Consider the following 19,647-nt stretch of genomic DNA (forward strand, 5'->3'; position numbering starts at 1 on the left):
CTGCTTATTTTATTGTATCCTGTTATTATGTGTCTGTATGCCTGCTGTTAACAGCTGGGAGTCTTCCTTCGTTATATTCCCAGAGCCTGACACACAATAGGTTCTCACTAAATGTTTGTTCAAAGATTGGCTTTATTTAACTGTTCTACCTAACTGGTCTAAATATGTGGGATCTGCATTTCTTCCTCACTGGAGTCAATTATTTGTCTTGCTGAGATCCAAACTATAGATTTCCTCTGATTCTCCTGATCTATCTTAACTAGGAGTAAAAACATAAATTGTGCATGCTTTTTTTTCCCTTCTCAGTCTCCTGCTGGCTCAAAATCATCAAGTTCTCCCTACCGCCACCCCCGCTTTCTGTAATCATAAAACTGCTTTTCTCCCTTTGAAACTCTTGGTGAGCTAGTTTTTTCACTGGCCCTTTATGACCTTTGAATCATGTTCCAAAGTGTTTCTGGTCACTCTTAGGGAATTAAAGAAACCCCTCTGGGGCTTCCCTGGTGGCACAGTGGTTGAGAGTCTGCCTGCCGATGCGGAGGACACGGGTTCGTGCCCCGGTCCGGGAAGATCCCGCATGTCGCGGAGCGGCTGGGCCCGTGAGCCATGGCCGCTGAGCCTGCGCGTCCGGAGCCTGTGCTCCGCAATGGGAGAGGCCACAGCAGTGAGAGACCCGCGTACCGCAAAAAAAAAAAAAAAGAAACCCCTCTGGTTAGTCCTAGTTGCAAAACCAGTTTTAGCTCTCGGCTCCTTGCCACTTTCTCCAGCGTTACTCTTGTCATCCCTCCTTTGAGGGATCATTATTGGAGTATTCGTGTCCTCCACTGTATCTCAGCCATTCACCTCTCTTACCATACTCCTGACCCTGTGATTATAATAACTGCAGTCCCTTCATCATCTCAATTTAAACCTCCTATTTCCCCAGCTCACCCCTTCTAGGATTCAACAATGCTGTGACCTCATCTGGACTTTCAGTCCATTGGCCCTGCTGCTTTTTGTCTGCCCTTCACCCCTTCCTGTCTTCTACTTCCTGTTCCCCCAGTTTAATTTCAGAGGAAATCTTTATAGTCGTTCTGTTGCCTACCTTTGTCACTCTCCTGATTCATCACTCTCGCTTGGCTAAATGACAACCCTGGTTATACCAACTTCTGCCTGCTTTTCCCCTGTTCCTGTGTAGCTGAGTGTAGCCGGAGCAAGACGCACCACATGCTATCGGTGTCCCTTCAGTTTCATGCTCACCACCCTCAAGTTGGCCTTTAATGTCACCTGGAGATCATACTTCAGTCCCCTCGTCCATCCACTCTTGCACTGTCCTAGAAAATATTCCATTTTTCCCCCTTGTATCATTATATTTTTTACGGTTCCTTTTTTTTTTTTTTTTTTAAATGAGGGTGTGCTTTTTCAAACGCCAGTAGAAGGCTGATATTTTTTATTGAGTGCAGTGACTTTATGAGGTAGGCGCTATTGTCCCTGGTTTACAGGTGAGGAGACTATTACTTTTTTTTTTTTTTTTAGAAGATGTTGGGGTAGGAGTTTATTAATTAATTAATTTATTTCTGCTGTGCCGGGTCATCGCCTCTGTACGAGGGCCCTCTCCAGTTGTGGCAAGCGGGGGCCACTCTTCATCGCGGTGTGTGGGTCTCTCACTATCGCGGCCTCTCTTGTTGCAGAGCACAGGCTCCAGACGCGCAGGCTCAGCAGTTGTGGCACATGGGCCCCGCCACTCTGCGGCATGTGGGATCCTCCCAGACCAGGGCTCAAACCCGTGTCCCCGGCACTAGCAGGCAGACTCTCAACCACTGAGCCACCAGGGAAGCCCCCACAGTTCTTTTTTTAAAGTGCCCACAAACCATCTACTTGTGGGAACTTTGCTGGGAATTGTTAGGAAGCATCACATTTTCTGAAATCCATTTCCCTTCTCCACCCCACCCTGGGCATTTGCCTGTTGTCCAGATCATGTTTCTCCTGTTCCATCAACGATCGGTGATCGACTTTCTGTTATACCTGTCCCATTCTTCTGTCTCCCCCAGGGCCCTGCTCCTACAGATCTCACAGTAGGCAAGTTAAGTGCATGAGAATGTGAACCACTAGCAGCCCCATGTGCTGAGCCGCTGCTATTCAGAGAGGCAAGCATCTGTTTTCATCATTTTATTAAATCTTAAAAAAATACAAATAGGCATTTAGCAGGGGAGAAGCAGTTGGCAGGAGACAGGCAATTTTGAGCCATAGCTTTCAGGCCCTGATTCCAGGGAAGGAAAGAATTGACCCCAGAGAGCCAGTGCAGTTCTGGTGCATCTTGAGTGTGCTGGGAAAGGCAGGTCTAAAAGGACAGAATCCTTTCTGAGCATTGCCTGGTGGTTAAGAGTATGGGCTACGGAGCCAGACAAGATGAGTTCAGATCCGGGCTCCTCCTAAGTATGAGGCCCTGAGCTAGATATCTAGCCTTTCTAGACTCATTGTTCTCATCTGTAAAATGGGAATAGTACCTACTTGCTAAGTTGGGTGTGAAGAATAAATAAGCCATCCCGTGTAAAAGTACTCTGAACAAGGCCAGGTACTTATTAAGTGCTCAATAAACAGTAGCTATAAATTATTATTATATTCTCTTTTGAGTATCCCGATAGTCCTGTGAGGTATTGTTATTCTCATTTCGCAGAAGAAGAGACTGAGGGTCAAAGAGGTGAAGGAGAGGTTTAAGACCACATGGACAGAAAGTGGTATTGGCTGGGCTTGCCCTGAGGTCATAGGACTGCTGCTGTTCACTGAGCATTTCAGAGCCCCTTTCATCTCTGGATGAAATTATTTTACCCTTGTCATCGAGATTCACATATCTTCCTTCTCCAAACATGCCCTGACCTCTCCAGGCAGATGGTACCAAATATTTACTGTACAATTACACGGCCGTAATTAAATTGAGCTGCAGCAAGGGAGACCGATTAGCCACAAATCTACAATCCTGAGAGGAAGGAAATAGTTCCAAGGCTGCATGTTGAATCCTGCTGGGGTGGGAATGTTGCTTAAAATTGTTCTGGCTCAGGTCCACCTTCCCTGCAGGGGGAAGAGACACTTGTTTGCCCATTGAGTAGGCTGTAGAGTCAAGCTGACAGAAATGGAAGTCCTGTTCACGAGGCTCAGACCGTTACTCTTTTGGTTCAAGGGATGACGTTTTTATGATGTGCCCAGAAACCCTCTTCCAACTGCTGTGGAAAGTCTGTTGTGAGGGGCGAGGAGGAAGATCGTGTGTGTTCTTCTCACAGAAGAGGCTGTTTATCAGAACCAGTATGTGAAAGGAACACGCACAGAGGAGAGTCCATTTTCTGGAAACATCTCTCAGCAGTCCCCGTGTGGAGAAACTGTGAGGCAAATATTTCAGAATGTCCCCAAGTATTTACAGAGCTTGTATGGTAATGCCAGTGGTATTGAGAGTTTTCCGGGATGCCCACCATGACATGGGGGAAAGGCACCAGGATGGTCCCAGGTCTGACCCTAATGAGCCATGAGGCCTCGTGGAGATAGAGTCACCTCCCTGGGCCTCAGTTTCCCCTTCTGTAAAGTGAGTAACTTGGACTCTATTTAGACCTTCCAGCTCTAAGATTTTATTAGTCTGTGAGTCCATGGACCAGAAATTCAAAAGTGGCTATGCTCCCTCATAAAATGGCAACGATTTGCGTCCTAGAATCTGTGACTCTGTTAGCAGGACCCAGAGACCTGCTCTAGCACTTTTTGACTTTGTGGTTTTAACCTACCTCCTTGAATTGCCTGCTCTGACTCAGTCCCTTCCACCTGAAGCCTTGCTCCACCACCCAGAATTCCATTTAACTCCACAAATGTTGACTGAAGACTTACTGTATTTCCACCGCATGGCTATAGAGATGATTAGTTTCCCACGTTGGGGAGTTCACAGTGAGATATGAGGTCAAGACTTGCCAGAACTTCGTTTCTCCAGAAACCTCTCTAGTTCCTAAACTAGTGGTTTCTCAGAGTGTGGTCCTTGGACCAGTGGCATCAGCCTCACCCCAGAACTTGCTAGAAATGCACATTTTCAAGTGCCAGCCTAGACCTACAGAATCAGAAATTCTGGAAGTGAGGCTCAGTGACCTTAGTTTGTTGTGTTTTTTTTTTTTTTTTTTTTTTTTTGCCGTACGTGGGCCTCTCGCTGTTGTGGCCTCTCCCGTTGCGGAGCACAGGCTCAGCGGCCATGGCTCACGGACCCAGCCGCTCCGCGGCATGTGGGATCTTCCCGGACCGGGGCGCGAACCCACATCCCCTGCATCGGCAGGCGGACTCTCGACCACTGCGCCACCAGGGAAGCCCTGACCTTAGTTTTTAACAAGTCTTCCTGGGAACTGGGAGGCACCTCGAGCTTGAGAACCACTGAACTGGCCCTTTCAGGGACAAGCTGCAGTGCTGTGGTTCTGAGCTCTCGAGGGACCTGAGGAGACATCCTGAAGAAACTCGGTCACTTGGGCTGCCAGGACTCGTCGTTTTCAACTCACAATCACTGCTCTCTGGAGGTTCCCTCCAACTCTATTTCGAACCTTTGTGGTGTTTTTGTAAATGCCAGGCATTGTGGAAACTCCCCATTTGTTTTGATGGGAACTAATCCAGTTGAGCACATAATTCCCCATGGAACTTCCAGGCTTCCCTTTAAATTGATCGTGATGCTTCCTGGGATGCTGACACCATGACTAAGACCCACAGTAAGAATCCCAGTCCCAGAGGACCCCCTGCTTCCAAAGATTTCCAGAGGAGGACAGTTCTTAGGGAGCCAGTCTGCAGACTCTATCCCTCTCTCCCTTCCAAGGAGTCTTTCACTAATATCCTCCTCCGTGGCAGGGTCTGGGCTGGTTCCGGTCCTCCTGAGCAGGTGGAGATGACTGGGTCACACTCTCCCTGCATGAAGTTCCGACTGAAATGGGGGGCAGGTGTGGCTCCTGGAGTGGCCTCAGTCCTGGCCCTTGTCCTCTTCCCTGGGACCCGCAGGTCTGTCATGCTGTGCTCTGGCCCAGGACCATGTGCTAGACTATAGACACCTCTGTGAAAATCAGACAAAAGCACTCCCTCCAGGTGCCTCTCAGGGTGGACGCAGCCCCTGGGGCTCAGGGCTAGCCTGGATTTCAGGCCCCTCGCTTCCCCGGGCAGGTGCCTGTGTGCAGCACGAACTACACAGCGGCAGCAGCCCTGCGCCTCCCCAGCCTGGGCCTAGGAAGGTGTGGGCTGGGGGGGCGGCGTGGGCCGAGCAGAGCCTGCATATGCAGCTCCCACATATTGGGGGTTTCCACATGCTGGGCCCAAGGCTAAGCTCTTCACCCACAGCATTTCCTCAGATCCTCACAACCACCCAGTGAGGTGGGTGTTCGTGTTGTCTCCATATGGGTTCTCTTTTTCTAAATTATAAGAGATTTTCAAACTCTCAGTGCCTTCATGTTCTCATCTGTCCAATGGGTACAGTACTCCTAGCTCTTTTCTTAAGAGCTTATTCTGGAAATCAGATGAGACCATAGTGATGATGAAAGCTCTCTAGGGTAAAGACGTTAAAACACTCTGCAAATGTCAGGGTTGATATTGATCTTATCCCTGCGCCCTCAGTTTCTGGGAGCTGTGGTTTGAAAAACTCACCTTAAATTCACCCAACCTCCAGGGTTATATGTGGGTGCCACAGAAGGTTGGCTTTCTGCCATGATGCTGGCATGCGGGCGTGCTTCCTCCCCTAAAATTGTTAGACTTGTGAGACTGTGATGGATGAGGTGTGTGTGCAGGTGCTCAGGGGCGAGTCACGACCTGGCAGTCCCGCGTGGATGGGATGACCTCACCCCCCTTTCCCACTTCTCATTTCAATGACTGGGTTCACTGCTTCATTTCTGGCTTTCTCCCTCTTTCTTGCAGCTGCAGTGATTGGGATTTAGGGCAAGCATTTGAGATCCCTTTTCTAATCCCTATCAAATCCGGATTTAGCAGTGGGAGGTCTGGGAAAGAGAGGGGGAGGGAGGGGCTGGAGGCCATAGCTCAGAACATCTGAGAAATCCCAGCAGGAACGCCCAGCCTCCACCCTGTGAGGCCAGAGGCCTCTCATCTCATCCAATCTCACCCGCTTCCCAGAATGCCTTCTTGCTTGGGCACTTGAGGAATGAGTACGGCGATTGTGGTGGTAAGGGAGAGACTTCGACATTTGCCTTTTTCCAATTTAACTGTGCCCTTTGTTGAAATGTTTCTTGGCCAGGTACCTTCTCCATTTCCACTACTGCCCCCACCTCCCTCCCCTGACCACCCACCCCTGGTTGAGATTAAGTTTCTCTCTCAACCAGATTTGTGCAAAAATGGTCTGGATCATCCACCCTGCAAACCCCTGCCTGACTCAACTGTTTTTTGTGTTCTTTTTGTGTTTTTTTTTAAAAACACTGAGGTATAGTTGATGTACAATATTTTATAAGTTACAACGTAGTGATATCACAGTTCTCAAAGGTTATACTCCATTTATAGTCATAAAATATTGGCTATATTCCCTGTGCTGTACAATATATCCTTGTAACTTATTCATTGTATACATAGTAGTTTGTACCTCTTTATCCCCTACCCCTATATTGCCCCTCCCCCTTCCCTCTCCCCACTGGTAGCCACTAGTTTGTTCTCTACATATGTGAGTCTGTTTCTTTTTTTGCTTTATTCACTAGTCTTATTTTTTTTAGATTTCACATATAAATGATATCATACAGTATTTGCCTTTCTCTGTCTGACTTATTTCACTTAGCGTAATGCCCTCCAAGTCCATGCACGTTGTTGAAAATGGCAGAATTTCATTCTCTCTGTGGCTGAGAAGTATTCCAGTGTGTGTGTGTATGTGTGTGTGTGTGTGTACACACACACACACACACACACACACACACACACACCATATCTTCCTTATTCATTCATCTGTTGATGGACACTTAGGTTGCTTCCGTATCTTGGCAATTGTAAATAGAGCTGCAATGAACATTGGGGTGCATATATCTTTTTGAATTAGTATTTCTCTTTTTATCAGATATATACCCAGGAGTAGAATTGCTCGGTCATATGGTAGTTCTCTTTTTAGTTTTTTGAGGAACCTCCATACTGTTTCCACAGTGGCTGCACCAATTTACATTCCTACCAACAGTGCAGGAGGGCTCCCTTCTGTCCATATCCTCTCCACAAACTTCTGCCCCACTCAATTGACTTGTTATTACGTAACTTCCCTACAGAAGAGATAAGTTACATAATACAACGCTAATCATATTATGCCCATCACCTGTGGCATCATGTACAAATTTCAGTCTGAATTTACAGTCATTTTGTAACTGGCTTCATGCTACCCCTCCAACTTAACTCCTATCCATAACTCCTAGCAGGGCCTTTACCACTCGTTCTTTTATCCACTCTATTCATGCCATCTGGGCTTTTGTCCATGTGTCCGTCTCCATGTGTTCCTTCTCTCAGTGCAAACACTATGCATCTGTAAAGCCAGCTTGTGTCCCATCTCCTTGACTCCAACCCACTGATATCCCTGTTCTTTGAACATCTGGTGTCAGCACCACATAGTTTCATACTAGTTATTCTTTCCTTGTTCCAGTAATGAAGTCTCCCCAGGTAGACTGTAAGCTCCTTGATTTGGGTCGCCCCCCCTAAGTGTCTTCTTTTTTTAAAAAAAAAAAATTATTTGTTTTATTTTTGGCTGTGTTGGGTCTTCGTTGCTGCGCGCGGGCTTTCTCTAGTTGCAGTGAGCGGGGGCTACTCTTTGTTGGGGCGCACGGGCTTCTCACTGCGGTGGCTTCTCTTGTTGTGGAGCACGGGCTCTAGGCTCGCAGGCTTCAGTAGTTGTGGCTCGCAGGCTCAGTAGTTGTGGCTCGTGGGCTCTAGAGCACAGGCTCAGTAGTTGTGGCGCACGGGTTTAGTTGCTCTGCGGCACGTGGGATCTTCCCGGCCCAGGGCTCGAACCCGTGTCCCCTGCATTGGCAGGCGGATTCTTAACCACTGCACCACCAGGGAAGCCCCCGCTAAGTGTCTTCTATACTCCCTGCAGTATCCAGCCAAGCCTATGTGCTGTGCAGTAAATGATAAAGTAATTTTGACCCTGCTCAGGTGTTTGCCAACCTGAAAACTGCATTGATGACTATCTAGAAACTGAAGTTCATTTATCTTGTAAAAAGAAATCGTATCTTTGTTGCCAATACCCATGATCACCCAGTCACGCACATATACACCCTTACAACCTTCCCAAGGGGGGAAGAAAAACGATGAAGACGGGAGGTTTGAAAGGTGATCCCTGGCCCTAGGATTTCCAACCTGCACTGGGTCCTTAACACTCTTCTTTTCTTTTCTTTATTTTTAATTGAAATATATTTGATTTACAATATCGTGTTAGTTTCAGGTATACAGCACAGTGATTCAGTTATACATATATATGTATATATAACTTCTTCAGATTCTCTTCCCTTATACGTTATTACAAAATACTGAGTAGAGTTCCCTGTGCTATACAGTGGGCTCTTGTTGGTTACCTATTTTATATGTAGTGGTGTGTTTACGCTTAACACTCTTCTGATGCGTTTGCCCTCCCCTCTTTCCCCAGAGAGCTCCTGTGAGAACAAGCGGGCAGACGTGGTCTTCATCATTGACAGTTCCCGCAGCGTCAACACCCACGACTACGCAAAGGTCAAGGAGTTCATCGTGGACATCTTGCAGTTCTTGGACATTGGCCCTGACGTCACCCGTGTGGGCCTGCTCCAATATGGCAGCACCGTGAAGAACGAGTTCTCCCTCAAGACCTTCAAGAGGAAGTCTGAGGTGGAGCACGCCGTCAAGAGGATGCGGCATCTGTCCACGGGCACCATGACGGGGCTGGCCATCCAGTACGCCCTGAACATCGCATTCTCAGAAGCAGAGGGTGCCCGGCCACTGAGGGAGAACGTACCGCGGGTCATAATGATTGTGACCGACGGGAGGCCCCAGGACTCGGTGGCTGAGGTAGCCGCAAAGGCCCGGGACACAGGCATCCTGATCTTTGCCATCGGCGTGGGCCAAGTGGACTTCAACACGCTGAAGACCATCGGCAGCGAGCCCCACGAGGACCACGTCTTCCTGGTGGCCAACTTCAGCCAGATTGAGTCGCTGACCTCAGTGTTCCAGAACAAGCTGTGCAGTAAGTCCTGTTTCTCTGTGGCTCTTCTCAGGGGATCGTTAGGATGAGTTCATTCATCTTCCAGTGTTCATTCTGTGCTAACCTGGTCCCAGGTACCAGGCTGGCAAGGGGTGTTTAGCAAAGGCCGAGGTAGACACAGTGCTCTCTTGGGGCTCACGCTCTGGCCAAGGAGACATATTAAGGATGCAGTTATACAAATACATAAGTAACTGCAGTTGTAACAGTGTAACGGAGGAAGAATTCAGGACAGGACCTGACCTAGGCCAGGGGGCTCAGGGAGATTTCCCTGAGGAAGGGACATTTACACTCAAACTGCAGAACGAGTAACAGTAGGTAGGGGAAGTTTTTCTCCAGTGTATTGGCTTGCCCTGGCATTGCCTAGGTTGGAATTCATGAGTTGTAGTAAGCATGGGAATGGGAGGGCAAAAATAATAACATAACTTCTCCTCGGTTGGTGTGGAATACTGAGCATTTTTGCCCCATGGTGGTACTAGCAGTGGATGTTTTCTCAACCCAGAAAGAGGCCCAGTGTACGGGGAAGACCAACACGTGCTCCTGGTACCTTCCCACCTGATAGGTTGGCAGGTGCCTCCCGACTCCTTCTGCAAGGACATGCTTCCCCAAGTCCTTGAGCTGCATTCTTCTGCTTTAAGGGTCTTCTTCCCCATCTTGCTTTCTAACCCTGCACTCCACAAGGCTTCTTTCACACTTTCTTGCCACACTCCTCCCACTTACCTCCAAGCCGAGCTCCTGCCTCAGCTTTCCCAGCAGGTCAACTCGCCCTCTCCCCAGTTTCCTGCTCCTGCCACCGTCTTCTCGTCCTTTTCTCCTCCAGAAGGGCAGGGCGCCAGCCTGCCAACCCAGGCTCCACAATGGTCCCTGGAAATGGGAAGCAAGCCTCCTGACCTGGTAAACAGTGTCCAGTCCAGCTTTGCCCACCCCCATTGGTCCCTGTCCCCTCCAGCTGCCATGCTTCTTTGATGGGAAAACAAAAGCAAGTATCTATTCTGGAATGACCAGTATTTCCCTGGAGTCTGCATGGAGAATGACCTTAAGGACCAGACTCATCTCCAACTCACCGGGAGCAGGAACCTTTAGACCAGTTCTCAGAATGTGACCAATCCTAGAAACACCCCCCCACACCACCACCAACCTCCCCCGACCCTGTCAAAGCCTCAGGAAGGAAGTACGGTGTGCTTTTGACGTCTTTTTAAAAAACTTCTCTGCTGAAAGCTAACTTCAAAAAGCAGAGACACCATTAATTCTTGACTCCAAAATCAAAAGTTTTACTTAAAAAATCAACGCCATGAAGGAAAAAGAAACTTTTGCTCTGCAGTGTCACTTGGAAAACATTCAGAAGTGCCATTTCCCTGGCGCCGCAGAGGGGCTGGGTCTCTGTGGCGTGCCGTGGCCTGAGTCACCTGGAACACTTCAGCCAGTAGAATGCACTGCAAACATTTTTAAGGTTTATGACTTCAAATGACTTCTGCAGAATTTGTATTCCCTCTTTCCTGGAAATATTAAAAAAAGAAATTGGTTCTGTAACGGTTTTGACGTGTTTATTCAGTTGTCTTGGAAAAATGTTAATGGATGAGTTCTTTTATAAGCTCTCTGAATTGCTCAGCAAAGGGAAAGGTAATATAATGAGGCTGAGGATATGGACTTGTTCATAGAAGAACCTTCTCTGTGCTTTGTGGCCTGGCAGCAAAATTAAAAGTTTGGCTACTCCCGTTTTTGTAATCTTGAAGCTCTAAGAAAACATCAGTATTGTGCCATTCATTCATTCATTTGTTAGGCCCCGGGAACTGAGTCCCCCCTTCCTACCCTACAGAAGACCAGCTCCTGTCTCTTCTCATCACAGGGCTCTGCTGAGCAGACTTGTCAACTGTCTTGAAAGGTGAAGGAGGCCCCGGGGCCTCTTCATCAACCGTGCAGTAAGGATCACAATAACTAACATTTACAAAGCACTTTCTCTTGTGTTTTCGCACTTTATCCTCACGAAAATCTGGGGAGGCAGCACGGTGCCATCCCTCCCTTTTACAGGACTGTAAACTTGTTAAGTGAATTCCCAAGCAGCCAGGAGATGGTGGGTTCTACTTCCAAACCTCTTGCTTATTTCATTCCTCTTCGCATTGGGAGATAGAAATTCCTCTTTTAAGGTAAACGGTTTTCTGCAGGCAGCCTCCGCAGTCCAGCCATGCTAGGCACACCAGCTCTGAGGTTGATATTCACCTCGGAGTTTGATGGGAAGCCTTTGCGATGGGGAGGGGCAGACTGAGGTTCCAACGACCCCACCTGCCAGCTGTATGGATGCTGAGCACATCTGTAAACTGGGGATTTTACCTGCGGAGAGTAGATGTGTGAACAGGCGTTATAAACTGTAGAGCCCCATTCAGTGTGCACCATGTTGTATAAGATTACGGTCAGACACACAGAGGACCAGCAGGGTAGGCAGATGGCCTCAGCTTTGACCTGCCCTCCAATCCTCAGACAACAAAGTCTCATTTGTTCCTTAAACATTTATTGAGCTACACTCTGAGCTTAACAGCCAATTTTGTCCTGGGCTAGGTACTTCCCAATATGTTATTTCATTGAATACTTACAACAGCCCTGTGAAGCAGGTCCTGTTAGTATCCCATTTTACAGAAGTAGAAACTGGGGCTTAGAAAGGATAAGCGGCTTCAGGCGGCAGAGTTGGAGTCTCTCTGGCTTCAGAACTCTTACCCTCCACCTGCCGGGTCTGAGGGTTTCAGGCTGGTGGGAAGACGCTCTCATCACAGAGAAATGGGATGTTGGCTATATGAAGTATGCACTTCAGAGGCCTTGGGAAGTCACCTGGCACTGGGGGCCCTCTGATCAAAGAATGCCAGGGTCTGCCTAGGGAGTCCGGGAGAGCTTTAAAGAGATAATAATGATTATAACTAACACTTATTGATATTAGTATGTGCGTATGCTGTTTTGCACTATTAGCGTATGTTAACTCTTTTTATTCTCACAGCAAACCTGTGAAGTAGGTGCTCCTATAATTCCCATTTTACAGAAGAGGAAATAGAGACCCAGAGAAGTTCAGTAACTTGTCCAAGGTCACATAGCACTAAGTGGCAGAGTTGAGGTGTGAACCCAGGCATTCTGGCTCAGAACCTACATCTTAACTACTATGTGCTACACAGACTTGAAAGAGGAGTAGGGGGGACTTCTCTGGTGGCCCAGTGGTAAAGAATCCTCCTTACAGTGCAGGGGATGCGGGTTCGATCCCTGGTCAGGGAACTAAGATCCCACGTGCCGCCGAGCAGCTAAGCCTGTGTGCCGCAACTGCTGAGCTCACGCGCCTCAACTAGAGAAACTGCGTGCCGCAAAGTACAGAGCCCACGTGCCCTGGAGCCTGCGCGCCACAACTAGGCAAGAGAAAACCCACACGCCACAACTAGAGAGAAGCCCGCACGCCGCAACAAAAAGATCCCGCGTGCCTCAACGAAGGTCCCGCGTGCTTCAACTAAGACCCGGCGCAGCCAAAAATAAATTAAATAAATATATAAAAAATAAATATTAAAAAAAAAAAAAAGAGAGTAGGAGTTTACCGGCTAGAGATGTGTAGGGAGGACGATTGCGGTAAGCCAGGAAAAGAATGATATTTTTAATAGTTTTTTCTATTTCATTTAAAAACAAAAACAAAAAAATGAGTCCAGAGTCTCTGTTAATTTCATGACCTGCTAAGGAGACATAACCCACAGCTTGAGAAATGCTGATGAGAGGCTAGGCAGGGACGTGGAGGTCAGAGTGCACCTAGAGAAGGGATTTCAGAGGGGAGCTGAGCTGAGGCTCGTGTGCTTTTGGGCAGAACCGAAAAACGCTGCTGGATCTGTGGATCGGTGGGGACAGGGTATCTCCAGGCGTGATCAAGACAGGAACCTTTATCGTACAATTAGGAAGAGATTAGGCTCTTGTGCTCACTGGCTGTGTGGACGTGAACTCAGGCACAGCAGTGGCTTTGTACCCACAGGCAGTGAATTCCCACACCAGCCACAGCTGGGGGCAGGAGGGCTCCTGAGGTTGCATTCTCAGGCCACTCCGAGACCTCCAAGAGAATCTTAGAGGCCTCCTGTGAATGAGGCCCTGTCTACAAGATGACCAAAACCTACCCATCCTGGGGCCCACCATTTTTGCCCCACAGTGAGAGAGGACTCTTGAACCTAGGGGCTGAAAAATGCATGTCTGTCCTGAGCCTTCTGATGACTTGCAACCTGGTCAGGGCTGCCTTTTTTTTTTCTTTTTGGCCGCACCAAGCAACTTGCGAGATCCTAATTCCCCCACCAGGGATTGAACCCTCGCCCTCGGCAATGAAAGCACAGAGTCCTAACCACTGGACTGCCAGGGAATTCCCAGGGCTGCTTTTACTTAACCTCTTGGTATCTGCTTTATCAACTTAGCCTGGTATTTAAAGCCTGGAGGCTGGTTGTTCCTACCCTAAGAGCCTCACCCCGCCCAGGCCAGGCACAATAGAAGGCCCTAACAGTGTTCCTAAGACACACCTCCCATCAACCAGCCCGGGGTAAAGTCCACACTTACTGCAGCCCTTCAAGGCCCTGTTGCTAAGTGGGAGGCCAGATGGACTTCCACAGGCCTTGACTTTCCATACCCAGTAATTGTTCCTTTCAAGACCCCCAGTCAGCCCACCACTCTTGATCATTCATTTAGTCAATCACACATTCATTAATAAACATTTATTAACATTCAGATCGCCTGGTTAAAAATCCAATCCTGCCAAAGACTTCGTCTGCTGATTAGTGATTTCTTCCGCCCGATGCAAAGCCTCGACCCAGCTTCCACCTACAAGGCCTTCTGAGGTGTGAGACCACCTGCAGGCCACCGTAGGAGGCAGGACTCTTGTGCCCCCTTCAGTCACATCACAAAGGCCTGCCCGGGAGGGCAAGGCATTAGGGCCAGATGCTCTTAGTATCACCGATTCCTCATCTATAGAATTTTACAGGTGGAAAATTTTTATACTACCTTAGTAAAAATGTTTGGGATTCTTTTGGTTGAAAGTAATAGAAATTCAACTTGAACTAGCTTTAGAAGGGCAGATTGTGTGATATTACTCATGGAAATAAGGAGACGCATAGTGACTGACAGCTTTGCTTTCTCTCCATCCCCACTCTGCTTCTCCTTGGACTTCCCTGGTCCAGGGGCAGAGAGCATGCACCCTGTCAGCCCCCAGATATGCTTGCGCTCAGTATAAACCCCCTTTTCCTCAATTCTAGTGGCTAAATGCCAAGAAAAGCCTCTGACTGTCAGACCCTGAACACCCAGCAGTGGCCAGGAGAGGGGCTACCTCACACCAACACAGCCGCTCCCCCAGTCAGCACGCATTTGCAATGAGAAGGAAGGCAGCTTCTAGAAAATAATTAAGTGTCTGTACTGAAGGTCCCTGGACATCATACATGCCTTTATTCTACAGGTAAAGAAATAAGCCAAAAAGAGCTACGCAACGTACGTGAACTTCCCTCACTTGTTCGAGGCGGAAGGGCCAAGACAAGCCTTAGTAACAAGCTGTCGCTCCAAAACCCTATGCAATAGTTCTTTTAATTTCTCTATTTGACAGGTGAGGAAAGTGGAGTTCAGAGAAATTAAGTAACTCATACAAGGTCATGGTGAAGCTCAGCTGTAGTCTTATTTCCAGAAGCCTTTCTCATCACCACTGTGCTGTCTGCTGCCCAGCAGGTATTTTCTCTGCCTCACATCTCCTGTCAAAATAATTATCTGTCAGGGTCTCGGCGAGAAGTCGGGCAGCAGACTCATCACTTGGGCCTCATACCAGTGTATAACCGCTGTGCTGCTGGTTGTCTAGACTTCAGATTTTCTTCATTATGGAGGAAAATAGTGACATGCTGAGAGTTGCATAAGAACGCCTCTATGCCCGTAGGTAATTTGACTCCGGCAGCCTAGGAAAAGAAGAGAGCCTTCCAGGGTGCAAAGCAAATGCAAATTAGAAACAGGATAATGATTTTTCCCTCTTAACACGGTCAAAAACTTAACATTTGATAATCCTGAGTGCTGAAGTTTTGAGGAGGTGGGAATCATTACTCTCCTGCATTGCTGGTATAAACTACCTTGCAAGACAGTGAGGTGATATCTATTTGAAGTAGGACTCAGGAACTTCCCTGTGGCGCCGTGGTTAAGAATCTGCCTGCCAGTGCAGGGGACGTGGGTTCAAGCCCTGGTCTGGGAACACCCCACATGCCGCAGGGCAACTAAGCCCGTGCACCACAGCCACTGAGCCCGCATGCTGCAACTACTGAAGCCTGCGTGCCTAGAGCCTGTGCTCCGCCACAAGAGAAGCCACCACAATGAGAAGCCCGTGCACTGCAACGCAGAGTAGACCCAGCTCGCCACAACTAGAGAAAGCCCGCGCGCAGCAACGAAGACCCAGCGCAGCCAAAAAAGAAAAAAGTAGGACCCGGTCCTAGAGAAACAACTGCACATGTGCTCAAGGAGATGTATTTAAGAAGGTTCATCACAGCATTGGGAAAGTGAAACTGTGGACTGGTGGGGAAATGGCTAAATATTATGAGGACTAGTCATATGACCAATGGATAAAGCAATTAAAAGGAATGAACTAGATCAAATGTATTTGATCAAAGCTAAGGTGTACAGTTGATTCTCCTTGTTCTTGGTAATTATGTCCTATAACGTCATGGTGAACACTGACTGAAGTAGCAAGTACTGGACCACAGCTCCTAGGGGAAATACAGAGTTAGGTTCCTCAGACCCTCTGGTCCAACACTGTTGTCAACTGATCAATACATAATCTTGTTTTATATGTGTTTCTGTGTAAAGACACCTTCTTTATATATTGTTGATTCATTAACATTGAATTCACAGCCAACAGCACTATCACTCTTGCCCAAATGAAATTTATCAAACACACATTTTCTCCATAAGGCACATCATAGCCTCCTTGCACTTAGGAACACCAGACACACTTCACTTCAGCAAACACCAACACTTCAGCACCACACTTGGGGCCATTTTAAACAGCAAAGTCATCAACAAAAAGCACAAAAATGCAAACAGTGTGGCACTTGAAAAGGATACTCATTCACAGCCTGAGAGCAGAAACAAGAATGCAGAGCATCGTCTTGTTCAGCCTCAGCTGGCGACCTAAATTTTTCATCGCTCTGAGTGTGTCCACAAATGATGATGAAAGCACTCTGAGTATTGATTTTAGGGTTACAAATAAATGTTTGCAAGTAGGCAAATTCTCATATATGGAATCTGTGAATAATGAGGATCAATGTATGTGTCCTCACACTTTAACATCTCTGAAATCGGGTGCACCTTAGATTCCATGAAAGATAGTATATATTGATAGAGATAGAATCTGTTCTTAATGCTGAGTGAAAAACCAAGGTGAAGATGAATACATATAGGATGAACCCAGGTATGTAAAATAAAACAAAAGTCCGCCATGCTTCTCCTTTGTACCATACAGTTAACACACATCAAGCATTCCCCTGCGCTATGTTTTAAGCACTTTACCATCTTAATTATTTTAACCCTTACAAGGCCCTTATGGGGTTGGTACTATTTTTACTCCCATTTAATATAAAGAAGTTAAGCCCATGGTCACAAAAACAGATACTTCTTTCACTCTGAAGTAAAAATGACTGATTGGATTTAATCTATGAACTTTCCTAACATTATTTTTATCCTAACAGGAATTAAAACACAGTCAATCGTAAACTCAGAACACTCATTCTAAATTGTATTATGAAGTAAAGAGGTCTTACTTTCACTTACTGCCCACCATGTTTCTTACTTTGAAGTAAAGGGACATATACTTAAGATATGCCATCGATTTCATCAGTAGCTGAGTTTTCCTAAGCACTGGAGTGAGGGGATTGTCCTTAGCTATTGAAAGTCTCTTCTGTTTTAGCTTTATAAAAATATATTTCTACATATGGACATCCTTTTTGTCTATGACAACACTTGCATAAATTGTACTCTGCTTCTGCTGATGCCTGTTAATTTTACATATGTTCGGGTTGAATTATATGGAGTAAAGTCATAAATTAAGATGTAAAAAACAGTAAGAATTTCCATGAGCTCCAACAGACTTATGCAAGAATCAATGTATCTGAAAGCCGAGGTACTTCAGAAACTAAACACAGAAGTATTTTATTTATTATTTTTAATTATTACTTTTTGGCTGTATTGGGTCTTCGTTGCTGCGCACGGGCTTTCTCTAGTTGTGGCGAGTGGGGGCTAGTCTTCTTTGCAGTACATGGGCTTCTCATTGCGGTGGCTTCTCTTGTTGCAGAGCACGGGCTCTAGGCGCACGGGCTTCAGTAGTTGTGGCAGGCGGGCTCAGTAGTGGTGGTGCACAGGCTTAGTTGCTCCGCGGCATGTGGGATCTTCCCGGACCAGGGCTCGAACCCATGTCCCCTGCATTGGCAGGTGGATTCTTAACCACTGTGCCACCAGGGAAGTCCCCGTTATTATTATTTTTAAAATTTAACTTATTTTTGGCTGCGTCGGGTCTTAGTTGCAGCACTCGGGATTTTCGTTGAGGCATGCAGGACCTTTCGTTGTGGTGAGCAGATTTCTCTCTAGTTGTGGTGTGCAGGTTTTCTCTTCTCTAGTTGTGGTGCGCAGGTTCCAGGGCGCGTGGGCTTTGTAGTTTGCGGCACGTGGGCTCTAGTTGTCCCGCGGCATGTGGGATCTTAGTTCCCCGACCAGGGATCGAACCCGTGTCCTCTGCATTGTAAGGTGGATTCTTTAACACCGGACTACCAGGGAAGTCCCAGAAATTTTTTTTTTTAACATCTTTATTGGAGTATAATTGCTTTACCATGTTGTGTTAGTTTCTGCTGTATGACAAAGTGAATCAGCTATACATATACATATATCCCCATATCCCCTCCCTCTTGCATCTCCCTCCCACCCTCCCTATCCCACCCCTCTAGGTGGTCACAAAGCACCGAGCTGATCTCCCTGTGCTATGTGGCTGCTTCCCACTAGCTATCTGTTTTACATTTGGTAGTGTATATATGTCCATGCCACTCTCTCACTTTGTCCCAGCTTATCCTTCCCCCTCCCCATATCCTCAAGTCCATTCTCTATATCTGTGTCTTTATTCCTGTCCTGCCCCTAGGTTCTTCAGAACCTTTTTTTTTTTTTTTTTAGATTCCATATATATGTGTTAGCATACAGTATTTGTTTTTCTCTTTCTGACTTACTTCACCCTGTATGACAGACTCTAGGTCCGTCTAGAAATATTTTATTTTATTTATTTATTTATTTTTTTTGCGGTACGCGGGCCTCTCACTGTTGTGGCCTCTCCCGTTGCGGAGCACAGGCTCCGGACGTGCCAGCTCAGCGGCCATGGCTCACGGGCCCAGCCGCTCCGCGGCATGTGGGATCTTCCCGGACCAGGGCACGAACCCGTGTCCCCTGCATCGGCAGGCGGACTGTCAATCGCTGCGCCACCGGGGAAGCCCTAGAAATATTTTAAATAGAGACATAAAGATTATGGAAACATATGAGTGCATTTTTTAACTCCAAAAATTTTTATAATACTTTTGCCTATTAAAAAATTACATCACTCTTGGGATTTATGATCCTGAGAAACTGTTGATTCTTTACCACATCCTCATTTAACTAATAGCTTTTCCTCCAAACCTGCTGCTGCCTACCAAGTTCACACGCTAGTCAGAGCCACCCCTGGTATCAGCAAACTTTCTGATCCTTCTGCCCACCAACTGGATATTATTAATTACACTGTGAAATTTCTGTTTTTGTAGGTCGTTTTTGACCTATTTTTAGTTGGATATCAGCAATTTCATATGGCTCAGCCTAACGTCATTTCCCTTTGACCCTCTGTGGCCCTCTATGTATATATTGCTGCTGGCATTTATGTAGAACTGTCTGGTCCTACCAGAGGCTACCCCTTGAGGGTAGGGACTGCAGCTTGTTTCTCTTTGAGTCCTGCTTGTTCCTTCACAGTGTAGATTCTGGATGAATGTTTGCGAGGGGGATGGAGTTAGAGAAGGCATCATCGTCGCCTTAACTTGCCATGTCTTCCCTTTCAGCGGTCCACATGTGCAGCATCCTGGAGCATAACTGTGCCCACTTCTGCATCAATACTCCTGGCTCGTATGTCTGCCGGTGCAGACAAGGCTACATCCTCAACTCGGATCAGACGACTTGCAGAAGTAAGGTTGCTTTGCTGTTATATTTGTTCTGTCCTCCTCTGCTCTCCCACTTTCTCCTCTTTCATCTGGGCCCATTTAATTCATCTGTGGCCCCTCCCCTAACCAAGTCATCATTTCCCTAAGGACAGAAACGAGGTTTTGTAACTCGTGTATTTTGTGTTGACCCCCGGCCCCCACTCTGCCTTCACGGCGCTGAGGCCAGAGCCAGGCACACAGTAGGCCATCAGGAAGAGTTTGGAAGATCGTTGGAGGCTCCTTCTCAGAAATAGCCTCCTTGAATTC

General features: G+C 47.2%; 1 protein-coding gene across 5 annotated transcripts in view; it reads left to right on the plus strand.

Annotated features, from left to right (window-relative positions):
• The window catches only part of MATN2 (matrilin 2), a 155,508-nt gene that overhangs the window by 43,572 nt on the left and 92,289 nt on the right, over nucleotides 1–19,647 (plus strand). For 3 of the 5 annotated variants that reach the window (XM_032610116.1, XM_032610112.1, XM_032610114.1), the window contains exons 3-4: nucleotides 8,585–9,154; nucleotides 19,243–19,365. In XM_032610116.1, coding sequence (XP_032466007.1) covers nucleotides 8,585–9,154; nucleotides 19,243–19,365 — 693 coding nt within the window. The remainder of the gene's footprint in view (nucleotides 1–8,584; nucleotides 9,155–19,242; nucleotides 19,366–19,647) is intronic. The other 2 variants (XM_032610115.1, XM_032610113.1) reach the window with 1 other exon arrangement.

Source organism: Phocoena sinus, chromosome 17 (genome assembly GCF_008692025.1).
Source record: "Phocoena sinus isolate mPhoSin1 chromosome 17, mPhoSin1.pri, whole genome shotgun sequence".
NCBI lineage: Eukaryota > Metazoa > Chordata > Mammalia > Artiodactyla > Phocoenidae > Phocoena > Phocoena sinus.